The following is a 15,990-nucleotide window of genomic DNA, read 5'->3' on the forward strand; positions in this document are numbered from 1 at the left end:
CCAAGGCTGTCTGGGTGATTCAGTACAAAGGTTGTGAATTTTTTAACCCTTAAAAGTTGAGTTATTTCTGTCACTTTGCTACGTTTTACATTAACTTCCAATCAAAATGGCAATCAAATAGAAGTTGTTTATCTTCCAGCAGCAGAAAATGAATCTTTAACAGAATAGCTAAATTTAATATCAAGTGTCTCAGTATTTAGTGTGTCCACGCTTTTTCTTTATTACGGCTTCTGTTCTTTTTGGGAGTTTTACTTTGTTTTCCAAAGAAATCTGCAGGGATATTTTTCCACAGCTCCAAAGTTCAGTCTTAGAAGTTGGTTGCATTTTTTGCTTCTAATGATCCAGGTAATCCCAAACACATTCAGTGATGAGGTCTGGACTCTGGGGTGGTCAGTCCATTGTCCAGCTTCTTTGTTTGATGTCTCCTTTTCTCAGTGAGGCTTCTTTACGGCTACACATCCTTTCAGACCCATAGCGCTGAGTTGTCTTCTCTCAGTGGAAGGATGGACAGAAACACCTGTGGATGTTTTCAGATCTGAAGAAGCTTAATTTTCTCCTCTCTCTCAAAGATGAAAGCTTTCAGTGCTGTTTATCTGATGGGGGCAGTTTTGGTGTCGACCAGGTCTTCCAGGTGGGTGTTAGGAGCCCCGTTTTCTCTGTAGCTTGTAAACATTTTTTTTGGACTTCAGTTTTGGCAACTCTGGTTTTTCAACGTATTTAACTTGGACCTTCTCCTTTCTTATGTAGGTGGATTATGTAATATCTGATCTCCTCAGAAAAATGCAAATAACTAACTTGTACTTAATGGCCATTTTGACTAGAAGTTAAATAAAAGGGTTTCTGACTTTTGAACAGTACTATATTTTTCATCTTTGTATTGATGTGATGAGCATCAACCTGCACCGGCTGCATGGATGTTTTTGCTGTTTATCTCATGGGGACAGATTTTTTTTCTCTAAGAGTTCCTCTATTTTCTCTATATCTCTTAATATTTTTCAGTATCTCAGTTTTGGAAACTCACATTTTTTCACTCTGATTTTCCTTTTCGTTATGCATTATCAAATTTTTTCAGATATCTACTGAAAAAATCAATAGCTTGTTTGTAATATCTGTTTTGACTGGAAGTGAAATAAATGAAAGGTGGTCTCTGATTTTGCAGAGCGCTGTATGTAGTGCATTTGAGCCATGATCTTTCTGAGAGGAGGGACATGAAGTATTTGTCCTGGATGTCTTAAAGAGTATGACATCACTGGAAGAAGGCAGTGGTTGTGGTCAGAGATCAGTTGCAACTTTCAAGTTTCCAATGAAAGATGCTTTTGGAAATGTGGGCGAATTCTTTGAAGCCGCATTGAATATACGCTTTACTGCACACTGTATTCCAACACGTCCATAATTCTGTTTTACATCATAGTTGTTGCAGGCATGTGAGGATTAGAGGCACATCTTTAGTTGAGGCATTGTGTGCGACTGTATATGTGCATCCATTGTAGAATAACACTGCAGCAAGGAGAAGTGTTTTAGTTGTATTCCTGATCGGGCTGTAAACAATGCTCCTTTTGTAGAAAGGAGCATCTCTCCAAGATGAAAGCTTGAAGTGCTGTTTGTCTGTTGGGGACCTTTTTAGGTGGTCTACCAGGGCTGCGTTCAGCTTCGAGAAAACATAGCAAAAATTTATTTGAATGGAAACTTGGAAATTTGAATGGAGCATTGAACACTGTTGTGTTTCGCAAGCGTTGCAACTATGACAGCTGAGAAGGCCATTCCTGCTGTCCTCCCAGCATATTCTATTAAAAAAATTAAAATAAAATACAGTACAGTACAATAAAAAAATGACAAACTTATCTTCTAACGTCTTGTTGCGTACACCAAGCAGCAGTGGCCCCATTTGTAGAGGCCTTTATTAGAATCCATTGTGTGCACTGCCTTTTAATACAGCAGGGTTTATATACACGTCACTGCTGAAGGTAGCACCTCTGACACGCCCATCAAACCAGAGAAAACATACCTCAAAGTTTGTTGCTCACCGTGTCACACCATTCAACGAAAAATGTCATTCAACTCAGAAGCTGTAGCTTTTGAGATTGAACGTGGAGTATTTTATATCTAATCTTCTTGGAAATATCTCTTCAAAAATTAATAACTTCTACATGTCTGTTTTGACTGGGAATGAAAGTATTGCAACTAATTGCAAATAAATTGACAAGTTTGACAGATTTTATTCTACGTTTATGGCAAGAAAACAGGGCAAAAATGTAAAGAATTGTATTTGTTCTTGAACACTCAACAATAACTTTTTATTAAATCTTAAGATATCCTGGCATTACAAAGACACAGCTGGTATGGATTGGTAAAGTTTAAAACTTTTTGTGCTATTTTTAAGAGGAGCTCTGAGTAAGAAATGATTAATATGGATTTATAACATGCTTTCACTACCATATCTAAGAGTTCATAGGCAGCCTGCCTTCATCTGAATTCTGTTTCTCAACCTCAGTCTGTTTGTCATAATATCCACCACATTAGCAGCGATCACATGACGTTGGAAGTGACATAACCATCGTGCGTCCAGTGGTCAAAGTCCTCATACAGTAATCCTTTCTTTATGGTAATCTTTCCGCTCAACCCTTTCAATACAAAGCAATGTTTACGCAAGCTGTGGAGTTTTTTTCTGATTGTTCTGGCCTCTAGCTTGGGCTCTGTCCAGCCTGATTACAAGTACCACTCACAGCCAGCTACTACTTTAATACGCTCAGTCACCGCTTCTTGGAGAGGCCCTTTGCTCTCAGCTTAGACCCAACAAATGATCAGCGGGAGGAATACAAACACAGAGCTGCAAGTGGGTCACAGCTCTGATACAATAAGACAAGACAGAGAGAGACATCCTCCAAGGCCGTCCCACATCCCCCTGTCGCTCCAATTAAGTCAAGCCCACTCAGACACAAGAGCAGCAGCGCTAGCATGAATGCAGTTCTGTTATGACCATGTTTTCTCTACCTTTTGTGAAGTGTTGGCTCTGCCATAAATGAAATTTACATCATTTTCCCCTTTACATTTCCCCAAATGTAAACAATCAGCTAAAATGTGTTTGTTGTCTGACGTTTGCTTCTTTACCTTGCGCTGGAGCTAGAAGGCTAATGTAGCTAACAAGTAAAGGAACCCATTAGCGTTATGCAAACTCTGTGCCTAAATCAGGGGTCAGCAACAGGCGGCTCTTTTACTGCCCTGTTGCAGCTCCACAGCAGAATCAGATTTGTAGGTAAAAATAAAATAATCCTCCTTTACAGTAAAATAAAGCTCTGCTGATCGTTCAACACAGTTTAACAATAAATGGTCTTAAACACTGGAGTTAATATATAACTGCTAATTCACCCTTTAACCCTGAAGGTTGGCATGCAGACTGCGGGTCACCATAGCACATAACACCATAACAGTCTCGCCTAGCTAATAGCTAACGAGACAAAAAAGAAAAAGAGAAATATTTAAGACGAGCATCAGTGAGTTGCAGACAAATGAACTTATTTGCATTTATAATCACTCCAGCTGGTTTCCTGATATGTTTAATATGCAATGAGAAACTGTCAAACACTAAAAGTCATGAAGCTGCAGTCAGTTTCTCGTTCAGATTTTCCCGTTCCACCTTACATGGTGCAGCAGTTACATTCTGGTGCCTCAGGCACCATTTAAGGTGGAATGGAGAAATTCAAAAAAGTAGCTGGCGAATGAGATGCTGCCTTCAGCCTCGTAAAAAATCAAACTTTGAGAGACATTTAATAAGAAACTGTTCTACTTTTGCGGAAAAGTTTCCTGCCGGAGATGCAAGAAAAACGGCTATTGCTGAGCTAAAGCTTAAAGCAGAGCAAAGTAAGCCTGCATTTTCGTTTATATTATATTTTTCAGCCCATGCTAGAACATCAGCACATACTGAGACATATTTATAGCCAAGATGGTAAAATGGACATAAATTGTTTTTGCTCCCAGGGTGGTTTGACTTTTGTTGAAAGGACAAAATGGCTCTTCTTAACATTTGGGTTGCTGACTGCTGGCCTAAATCATCACCCACTTGCCAAAAACTGCCTCAAACCCAAAATAATTCAATTAATAGAAATTACAACAAATCTCATGCCATCTCATAGAATACACAGAAATTATAATGAAGAAATTTAATTAGATTTTATGCAGATGAATCTGTAAGAAAAGCTACAACCTCTAAACCTGCCCCTAACCCTAGCCTTAACTGTCTGTAGCATTATATACAATCCTTGCGGTGCTAATTCTCCTCAAACCACATCAAGTTGTTAAGTAACTTGAAGTTGACGTTCATATGTGGTTTCCAACACTTGATGACATACTTTTATCTATTAAAATGTACAAAAGCATGGGCAAAATTCAGATCTCAGGAAGCTGCTACTACTGTTTTTAGCTATGCTAATGTCCTAGTTGTATGGATACAGTATGTCATACATTGGACACGTCTGTTTGAGGAAACATAACATGGTGTGGTTTGAGGCAATAATTTAGGCATGTGTAAAATAGATTATTTTTTTGGCTTGACAGTCGCTTTAAGCTAGATTAGCAGGGTTTTCCACTCTCATGACTGCAGATTCAAAAGAATTAGCACAACCTGATTTGTATGAAATGCTATGGACAGTTAAGGCTGGGGCTGCAGGGGAGGATTTGGAGGTTCTTATAGCTTCATTTGTTTGGAATTCAGTGGAATTGCTTTGCGATTGAGTTGCGATGTCTAAAATTCAGATTTTATTTACTATTCAAATTAAACACTTAACCTACATATGTCTTCTTAGTTGATAATGATAAAATAGTAGTAAAACTGAAAAAACCCTCTTAGTAAAAAAGGGTTCTATGTAGTACCAAATAAGGTCAGCGGAAAACTAAAAAACAATTTTGACTATTTCTGTAGTGGAGCATTTTACATTAAACCACTTTGAATGACTTTGTTTACATCTTACTAATTTAATTATACAGATATTTTGAAAATTCAGTGTAATTTTCTTCAATGTTAATGTATGTTAATATATATGAATTTAAGTAATTTTGACCATTTCTATTGGTCCAGTCATTATGAATTGTTCACAGTGCTGATGATTGGATGAGGATGAAGCTGATGGAGCAAAGCTAAGTGCTGCACAGTTTGACTGAGGGAGGGTCCGGCTCACGACTGCAGCCCTGCCTCTAATACTAATTAGACCAATCCAGAGGGTCAGCTCATGCCACCTGCCCCAAACACTCTCTCGCTCTTTCTTTGTATATGTGCATGTTGTGTTTGTCTGTGTGTACAGATACTCAGGGCTTAAGGCAAGTTGTTCCTTTGGTAATCCTCTCAGTTTCCCATTCCTAACAATAGAACAGCCCACTTTACAGCCACTGCAGAATTGACCACCTAGATATAAACTGTCCAGACAAAATCTAGACATCATTTCTAGTTTGGACATTTCTGGCACAGGCATTCAGTTGAGCATAATGTTTATAGAAAAGCATTTACTAAAAGAGTGTGATGCTCTAGAGCAGAGGTAGAGTTGGGCGGTATAATGGTAATAAGATATACTCGTTATTTAAAAAAAAAAAAAAGATGCCAGCGCTTTAAAATTATGATGTCATATTTCTATTCCAATGACTAAATAAACACATTTCACCCATTTATATTTAGAGAAGTCACTGATTGGTGTGTGAGCTCACTGATATAGAGGGTTTGTGCAGATGTGTGGCACATCTGACCTGCTAACTAAGTTATAGTTTGGTTGGCCATAATGCTATGAGCCCAAACACTGCGGAACAGATTTGATTGTGACTTTCTGTCAGTCCAACACCTGTCACTTAACTTTTGCTCTCTCTGACATCAGTTTTTATCATCTACACTTGTTTCAGCAGAGCAGCAGTTAGTCAGAATCAAGCCTGTACTGTGTGTGGCACTGTTTGGGTCTGTAGCCTCCTTGCTAAGCTAATGTTAAGATAACCAGTCGAGCTACAGATCCAAACACCATGGAACAGATTTAGTTTCGCTTTCTGTCCCTTTAAAGCCAGTTACCTGACTTCACTCCATCAGATTTGAATGATTATCATCAAAACATTTGCCAGTATTTTAGTTAGCCAGAGTATTGTGTAGTGAGCAGAGCTGTTTTCATGCTGGCTAAGCTAATGCTAACCAGTGCCTTTCTCCTAGTTAGCAGCCTTGCTAGAAAAGCCAGCATAGACCAGCATAACTGGTCACCAGCAAAACCAACATTGGTTGTATTTTGGATGCTGGTATACTGGTCAACCATGCTTGATCAGCTAAACCAACAGGGGAGAACTGTGTAACATTTAGTAATTGTTAGATAGGTGGTTTGACAATTATTTATTGCATTGAAAATGGTGACCATGTAAGCGATAAGACAGCAAAAAACGTCATAAATGCTCACTTACATGATGATAACCCCCCCCACTAAAATCATAAAGCCCCCAGCACTGGCCTGTGGAGCAGCGGAACTGCGTTCTCTACAGTGATACCTTTAGGATGAGTTAGAAAGATCCAGAAGTGATCATCCAACATCAGTACCTGACCTCACGAATGTTCTTGTGTCTGAATGCAGTCAAATCCTCACAGCAATGTTCCAACATCTGGTGTAAAGTAGAGGCTGTTACTGCAGTAAGGGAGGACAAACTCCCTATTAATACCCTTGATTTCAGAAGATACATTTACCCAACACAACCCCACACTGTGGAGAAGCGACAGAACCCTGAATGTTCTGCAGCTTCTACTGCATTGCAGCCCTGCGGAGATGGAAGACCACTCCAGTGATAAATGCAAGAAGAAGTGGTGTTCCTCCCTCCCTCTCTCTCTCTCTCTCTCTCTCTCTCTCTCTCTCTCTCTCTCTCTCTCTCGCTCGCTCTCTCGCTCCCCCCCCACCTCCACATACCACTAAGCAATTAATTCTAGTAGTGATAACGTTGGAAAAGACAGTATACTAGTATTGCAGTTATTTTGCTGCATATTGCAATTGCAGTGCACCTTGCAGTACAGTAAAAATGCCTTAGTGAATCAATAATATGACATGGTTAGACTGTCCTGCATTATTTTGACCAAAAAATTGCTCCTGTGGGTGTTTTGACGAATCTAGGTGTTCATGTGATCCAACAAAAGGAATTTTTTTGGTCAAAATAATGCAAGATGGCACATAATAAAATACATTGTAACTGGTTAGATAGCTCATTTGCATATTGTTGCCTTCTTTGATATCAGCATTGTAAAGGCCAAAATGATGATAAAGATTAGTAATAATTCATATGTTATCAGGTTTAAACAGCCACCTTAATAATATGAATTAATATGTTTATGTACTGTTTTGTACCTTTTACTGTAGATTTTTGCAGGGCATTAATAAGCCAGTATCTCTGCTGGGAAAACTTGTCTGAAATTATGAAAATATAATATTTCATGGTTTTCCAAAGGCATTTGAAGCTGAATTCCCAGCATGAAAAACACTATTTTTGTTAAATGGATGGATTTGAAACTCACTCACTTGTACATGTTTAGCATTCTGAAGTTTCTCCACAAGAGGGAGCTACAAGTATGCTTTTGTGAACACCATTTAATGAGAAAAAACAGTCATGGACCCACACCAGCAGGAGCACAAAAGCAGCAATTGCATGTGTTTTAGGTCACAGCTTTCAAATGAAGAACAAAATTAAATATTATATTAGATTTGATTAGATTATTAGATTAAATTAAAAAAGGTTACTAAATATTATATTAAAATAGAAGTGGGCGATATGATGAAATTTTATCATGACTGTCTTGCTTTTTTTTAATAAACAGTATGCTTTTCTGATCATATCACATATTCTAATATGCATATTCTGATCAGGACTGACCATCTGCATGCTTTACTACACTGTTAGAAATAAAGGTTCTGTGCAGGTACATTTTTGGTTCATCGAGTTGCAAAAAAATGTAAATGTTACCTCAAAGCTGCAACAGTGGTTTTAAGGTCCCATTGTGTACCTAAAATATGTTTTTCCAGCTGAAAACTACATATTTGTACATTTTCATAACCGAATGTTTTAAAACAGAGCAATAAAATAAAAAGCCTGGAGACGAGACGGGGTGTGTGGAGTCAACACAAATTAGAAAATATAATTTCAAAGGATTATGGTACAATTATGTTCCCTGACTAAAGGTACCGAGATGTACCCCATTGACAAGAGGGGTTCTGCTTCAGTGTCGGCTTATTTTTCTGATTTTGTTTGCCGTTTTTAAATGAGGCACTACTAGTGCATTGTGTCTGTACTAAAATATTGTGGTACTTAGCGTTCATTGTGTAAATGCAGTATTATAACGTGGTATTTTACTATATTGTCCACCACTACATTATATGTGATTTTCATCGAAGATTTTCATTAAATCAGTTCATGCAAAAAGAATAATAAAGATAGGTAGATAGGTGGGTCCAGGGTGCCGGGATATTTGTAGATATCGCCCAGGCCTAGATTCATATTTAGAGACATTATTTTAATTGTTGTTATTAGTAAACAATACATTGTGCAACCCTAGTGTGCATGTAAACGCACCCCCCCCCACCACCACCCCCCCGCTCTGTCTCTCTCTGATTTGTGGCCCTCTCTAATCGGCTTGTGTGCTGGCTGTGGGTCAGGTGATCAGATGTACTGTAGTTAGATTAGAGGGTCACAAGGAAGGCAAAGAGGATTAACCAAGGGAAGCCTCTGCTGTCCACTCCACCCCGCCGCAGTTTTACTACTCAAACAGCCCAGCCGTGCGTCTGGAGCAGTTATTTAACAGCGATGATCATCTGTGCCGCTATCTTCCACGTGTGTTTTTTTCCATTGAGAGATGTAAAATGCATCTCTGAGTTATTTTCCTGTGATAATGGTGTCCTTAAGCATGTGAGGTACATATGCAAGGCAGTACTGACACCTGGTGGTGGCTGAGGATGTTGATAATCAGTCCAGTTCTGTGATGAGACAGTACAAAATGGCGTCAGCAGCCTTGCCTGGTTTTACATGCAAAGGATAAAGACTGAATGACACACCTTGTTTTATTGGTCACGGAGTCAAAAGGGCAAAGTAGCTGAACTCTTTAAAGCAGAGCGCATTTTCCGCTCCTTAGCCGAGGTCTCCGCAGGACGCATATCACTGTAATGGGTTTGTTACGCTGGGTAAGAACGAGAGTGAGTGCAGGAGCAGGTCTGAAAACTCAGGTTTACAGCAGAAAAGAAGAGCAGGAACAACTAGTAATGAGAGAGAGAGAGGGAGAGGGAGAGGTTGAGAGAGAGATAATGGAGAGAGGGGATGGACAGAGAGAGATGAAGTGTGAGAGATTGAGAGAAAGAGAATAAAGAAGGAAGAGAGAGAGATAGATAGATAGAGACATAGAGAGACAGAGAGAGAGAGATAGATTAGTAGAGAAGGAGGAGTGACAGAGATTGGAGAGAGGAGACAGAGAAAGAGGTGATGTGAGAAAGATATTGAGAGAAGGAGAGAAAAAGATTAGAGAGTGAAGAAGGAAGAGAGGGTGAGAGATTGAGTGAGTGAGTGAGAGTAAGGGAGAAAGAGAGAATGAGGGAGAGAAAGACAGAAAAAGTGAGACAGTGAGAGAGATAATGGAGAGAGGGGATGGACAGAGAGAGATGAAGTGTGAGAGAGATTGAAAGAGGGAGAGAAAGAGATTGGAGAGAAAGAGGAGTGAAGAAGAGAGAGATAGAGAATGAGAGAGAGACATAGAGAGATAGAAAGATTGAGAGAGAGAGACAGATGCAGAGAGAGAGATAATTGAGAGAGGATGGACAGAGATAAAATGTAAGAGATTGAGTGAGGGAGACAGGAAAAAAGATGAAGAGAGAGAGAGGATAGAGAGAGAGATAGTGGATAGAGGAGATGGACAGAGAGAAAGTGTGAGAGAGACTGAGTGAGAGACAGAAAGAGATAAAAGTGAGAAAGATATTGAGAGACGGAGAAAGAGATTACAGAGTGAAGAAGAGGGAGAGATGGAAAGAGAGAGATGAATGTGATAGAGATTGAGTGAGAGAGACAGAGAAAGAGATGAAGTGAGATAGCTATTGAGAGAGGGAGAGAAAGAGATTGCAGAGTGAAGAAGGAAGAAAGGGAGAGTGATTGAGTGAGAGAAAGGGAGAAAGAGAAATGAGAGAGAGAGAGAGAGAGAGAGAGAGAGAGAATGGGTGGAGGTCTGTGTGTGTGGTAGAATACAGCAGAAGCAGTTTGGGGATGAGTCACGCTGCTGCTGCCCCCCCAGATTTCTAAAGTTTCACTGTCATTCTGCTTCAGTATGTAAATGTGGTTATATAATTACATTACTAATTACACAGGCTGAGTCTCGGATAGCTCCCTACTCTTACTGCACTACTTGACTGTAGTTAAATGTACTATATAGAGAACAAAGAACCATAGTTCTGTAATTATTTACATTTACATAATCTTAGTCAACACGTTTGAGTCTGCACTTCTAAAAATGACCAAATTGTGAAAAAAAAACAGTTTTTCTTTTTGTAAAACAAGACTGTACCCTCATTGGTCAGTTTATCAAATTCAAACCATAATAAAATATCTCCTCTTCTACTTTTTACTTTTCCTATTGTGCTGCGAGTGACAAATAATTGTCAAATCACAATGCATTTACATTTTTTACAATGTGTAACAAATACTAATAATCAAATAACTGTAAGGATTAAATAGCTGTTCTCTATGCAACATTTAAGCGCCTAGATTTCTAGGCTCGGTTATTGTTATATACAACATTTTCATTGAATTATTGACTTTAGGTGTCTCCAGATGAACAGTAGCCTATAAACAGTGCGCTGCCTCTATATTCTTCATCCCTGATTCAGCATGCATGCTCTTAATTTTAAGCATTTCTTCCAAAAATTATGGAGAAGGACTCCAGTCTCCTTTAAGGCTGCCTGTATGAAGTATAGAGGGGGAGATTTAGGAGGAGTGAGCGTGAAATGTGGTGTGGAGCACTCTCTCTGTAGGCTTTCCTGGCCTGTGGATTCTCCATTACTTCCAGATAGTGAGGTCAGGACATCTATGCAGAGAATGCAGCCCAGAACACATGGCTGGACGCATCCACACCCTTCTTTTACATCTCCTAGACACAGCTCCCTTAACGATTCTTTAGCTTCGCCGGCTTTACACCAGTGCACTGTGAATTTGAGGTATTTTAGTGCCTGTGATTCTTATTAAGTCTTCAAAAAAAGTATGAAAGTTTAGAATCACCATTTAAAAGTTTGCAAGTACTGTTCTCCTGAATATAAAGGCAGTTAATAGGAAGCTGTGTAAAAAATAAAGAAGTGGTAAATAAACAGTGATAAAGCTGTAGATGATTTTTAATTGAGAAAGCTGTATATTGAGAATTAAGGCAGTAAAATTATCAAGAAACTACTATAAATAGCTAATTACAGTGTATAATTAATCATTTAATAAGTTCTTAATATTCCCAAAAACTTTTTATTAAATATTATTTAATACAGAACGCAATTTAAAGTCATTTTCATTATTTTCCTAGGGTTCCTTATGTTTTAGGTTTGAAATTTCTTTTTTCCCCCTTTCTTTTTATCAGTGTTTTTATCTGTTTCTTCTCTTATGCTGTCTTTCATTTGCCTTCCTCTTTGGAAAGTACTTTAAGCTGCATTTTATTGATTTACACCATATAAATAGTTATATCGAGGTACTATAAATGCATCTATATAAAAAGGTATTATAAATAACTTCTGCTGTTCAGTTTATAGTATTGTTGAATAAAATAACAGCAATAATTAAAGAGCCCGTATCATTGAAAACCATATTTTCCTCACTTTGCAAATATTAATAAACTTTGAAAATGTACTGTTATATACAGAATGATATAACTAATGTCACAATTTGTGACAACTGATGTCACAAAAAACAGTACATTTTCATATGTCCTCTTATTCAGGCTACAGCAGCACTACAGCATTCATGCTGAAGTTATAAGGAGTGTGTCAGCTGGGCTGCTTTCTGAATGGGGCCGTATACAGAGCGGCCAGTCAGACCAAGGCTCATCCTCATAAATCATTTTTAAGGTCACAGCAACAAACACAGCCAGTTTATTTCCAAAGGATGAAGAGAGGTTGGAAAATGGCCATGTAAAAAATGAATTATGACTGTTTTTGGCACATTGAACGACAGAGAGTTATAAGTGGGGGAAAATGTTACAAAAGGAAAAAAAAAAAGTACAAGAAAAATGTTAGATATGGGCTCAGCACCAAAAACAGTTATTCAAAATAAGCTGTTTCTGCTGCTTAGTTTTCCTCTATGGACAGTATGAACTGTGAACATTATGCTTAGACGTAAACATTGTTTACACACTACATCAAAAAGGTTTATTTACAAAATAAACGTTTGTTCATAGTATTGGCCCTTTAAAGTAAGCAACAGCCTTAGTCTGTCAACATGTTATTCAAAGTTCAATAAAACATACATTGTAATGGATCCAGGTTAACTTAAAACTTCAAATGAATCCTTTTTTACAGTATGTTGCAAAAAATATCTAGCTGTCCGTCACTTTACACTTTACAAAGGTACAAAAAGTGTGAGTTGTTTGTCCAGTTAAGACGTCTGAGGGAAACAGAATGTCTCCTTTGTGTTCATATGTGTTTAAAGTACAAGCTTTTCTGCTGTTTGGGTTTCAGGTTTAGCTAAATATTTCTCCCACTCAGGAATTCTTTTGCTTTGACAGATGTCTTTTATTCGATGCTGTGCAGGTGCAGTGCTTTTGGAACACAACACTGTGTATCAGTGCCTAAACAGAACACAATTTAAGGATGACCGAGATATACGGACCACCATAAAACTGTTTCTTAGCTATGTTGGGAAAGAGATGCTAATCTTCTAAATGTGGGGGGGGACGTTAGGAGGGTCTGTGACAGTTATTGTCATTGCCCACCCCTAATTCTTTGGTGATATGAAGCTGAAGTCAACTATTTGCCAGCTTCTTCTTCGAATTCTCCTGTTCCACCTTAAATAGTGCAGCAGTTACATTCTGGCGCTTCAGGTATTAGTACTGCTGGACTATTTAAGGTGGAACGGGAAATTTATCGAGCTAGTTACCAAGACATGAGCTTACTATAAGCGATGCTTGTTATAAAGGAAAGAACCATAATACACTGAAACGACCAAAAAAAGGCAATACAATGGTTATCATAAACTTTTAACAGAGAAATTACTCACATTTGTGGGTTTCTTTGGCCTCTAGTGCAGCCATCTTTCATGTTTTTGTTTTTTTCTCATAACAATCCGTTTGAAGTGTGTCTCTGAAAAACCATGTAGCCCTAACACTTCGCCCTACCCCTCTATCGCAACAAAAATCAGGACACCCTACACCCAGATGTGAACGCGCAAAATGGAGGGCTGTGGGTTAAGTGGTAGGGACGAGGGGTGAAATGGGATTGGGCCAAAGTGTCTTGGATTATGTTGTTGTATTTTGGATAATCATTTGCTTTGTTTCTGACTTTTCTAGACTCGTCAAACTACATCCGTCAGCTGGAGACAAAAGTCCGGATATTAGAGGACGACAACAAGCAGGTGTTATCCCAGGTAAGAGACACCCTCATAAGCTTTCTTAATAAAGATCGTTCAGTTCATTAAAGCACCTCACTCTCAGAAATAAAGGGGCAGTACCCCTCTTGTCACTGGGGTGGTTCCCTCAAGGGTACATCTCGGTACCTTTAGTCAGGGAACATAACTGAACCATAATCCACTGAAATGATATTTTCTAAGCTGTACTGACTCCACACACCCCGTCTCGTCTCCAGGACTTTATTTTATTGTTCTGTTTTAAAACATTCAGTTATGACAAGGTACAAATATGAACTTTTCACCTGGAAAAAACTATTTAAGGTTCACAATCAGACCTTAAAACCACTGTTGTACCTTTGAGGGAACATTTACATTGTTTGTACCTTGATGAACAAAAAATGTACCTGAACAGAAGACACCATGAATCACTACAATCATGTGGACCGTCCTCATGCTGATTGCTAGATTATTGAACGTTAATGTTAATAAACCAGCAAATCTTCAATTCAATTAATATGTATTGTCCTTATGCACAGTACAGTTTAGGGCTGTATCGAGTGTGTCAGTAATTAAGTGATGCACTATGATGGTTTTAAAAAGGCCAAACAATTAAAATGGGCTGTTCACTGGAGACAGTTTACTGAAGAAAAGATAACGTAAGAATTCTTTCAAAAGATTATACAAAAATGTAAACACAATGTTGTGAGGAGCAGGTAACCAAAATAATTTTTATTGCTTTAAATATCCTCCTTTTTAGGAGCTCGTGATCCTTTTTCCATCAGCGACCTTGTTTGACCAAACCGTTTGTTCAATAAAGTCAAAGGTGGAATGTCCTTTTTACAAGACTGTTGAAAAGGGGTTCATGTTAATACAAGACAATGTTCAGAAATGTGATCAGTCATGTTCTCTTGTCAGGTTGAATGGTAGTATTTTAAACTGGATATTAAATGCTACACATGCTTTGATGTGCCAGTATAACACATAATGTATTACAGCACTGCCTCCCTACATGGTAATATAATGCAATACGATGGTTCTGAGAAAAGGAGTTACAGGAACGAATTTGCCAAAAAACACTCACATGCAGTCAAATTCAACCTGTTTTGTGTGCTTAGTAAAATATATTCATATAAACTTTGGTAAAATACATGTGGGTAGAATGGAAATAACACATTTTGCACAGTTTGTAACTTATTTATCAATGTGACGAAAGCAGCTTCCTTTCCACAAGAGCAGCGATTTAAAGCATTATTCATCCTTTTATTTTTATACAAAGAAGGGAACACCAGCTGAGAGCTGGAGCGGTTGAGTCACGTCTGCTCGACAGAACTTTCATCAGTTCTAGGAAACGGTCAGGCGTTTTCCTGGAGATGGATAGCACAGTGTGTGACTAAGACCAAATGAAGAGCAGCCAATAATAATAGGAAGTTAAGAATGAGATCGCAAAGCTCAGGTGGGGATGTGGCTGTCTTCCCGTTTACAGTACAGAGACACCAGCTGGATAACAAACAAAGGTACTTGCATGTAATAATGTCCTCTGTGCCTTATATGTTGGGACACAATACAACATAGCATACTGTGTCGTTGTATCGTGTCTAGCACATTAGCTTTAAAGTATTAGCCAGAGCATTAGATCAGGCAAAATCACTACATAACTGCTGTTTCAAATATTGTACTTTTAAGTCGAGTGCTCTATTAAATTATTATATAGAAATATTAACATAAGGCTCGTCTTCAGCCACTCCTTATTTTTGCTGTACTGAAAAAGGTATCAAATCGAGGCAGCGCTGTATCATAATGAACTGAATAATGACTTCTGTGATTTGTTACACTTGTTATACTTATGCTATGTTTAATTCTCCGTCTTTCTTTCTAATCAGGTATCAGGTCTGGCTTTTGTTTCTCGCAGTGTCTGAGCGCAAGAGTAGTTTGGACTCTAAACTGTTCATACTAGCTAGGATACAGTCTCTGAGTGGACAACAAAGCACTTTTCTAAGTTGCTGTGGATAAGAGCTTTTGTTAATGTTAACCGCTATAGATGTAAATATAAATATCTATATGCATTAAGTGTTTTCTATTATTAATTATTAACTATTTTGTTAGTCCGAAGTTCTATTTTTGGTGGTTTTCTGGATATTCTTGGCCTGAAAATGTACAAAAACAAACACTAACTATACATGCACATGTGCACACATAAACAATCTCTTTTTTTAGAAAAAGGACATATCCTCACGTAAGCTCCAGTAATGCTTCCGAGTGGAAACCTATGAGCTGTTGTTAGTTGGTCATAGACTTCTGTGATTTGTTACGCCCCTAATACAAATGTAAATACTAGGGATGAGCATTCTGACTAATTTTGATATCCGAGTCCCCCTAAGGACGCGATATCAGGTTAACTGTGGAGAGAGAGCCGAGGGAAAATGGTAG

General features: G+C 38.3%; 1 protein-coding gene across 1 annotated transcript in view; it reads left to right on the plus strand.

Annotated features, from left to right (window-relative positions):
- ccdc85ca (coiled-coil domain containing 85C, a) overlaps nt 1–15,990 on the plus strand; it is a 76,421-nt gene that overhangs the window by 36,507 nt on the left and 23,924 nt on the right. The window contains exon 3 of the mRNA XM_036592982.1: nt 13,505–13,581. Coding sequence (XP_036448875.1) covers nt 13,505–13,581 — 77 coding nt within the window. The remainder of the gene's footprint in view (nt 1–13,504; nt 13,582–15,990) is intronic.

Source organism: Colossoma macropomum, unplaced genomic scaffold (genome assembly GCF_904425465.1).
Source record: "Colossoma macropomum unplaced genomic scaffold, Colossoma_macropomum, whole genome shotgun sequence".
In the NCBI taxonomy this organism is placed as follows: Eukaryota; Metazoa; Chordata; class Actinopteri; order Characiformes; family Serrasalmidae; genus Colossoma; species Colossoma macropomum.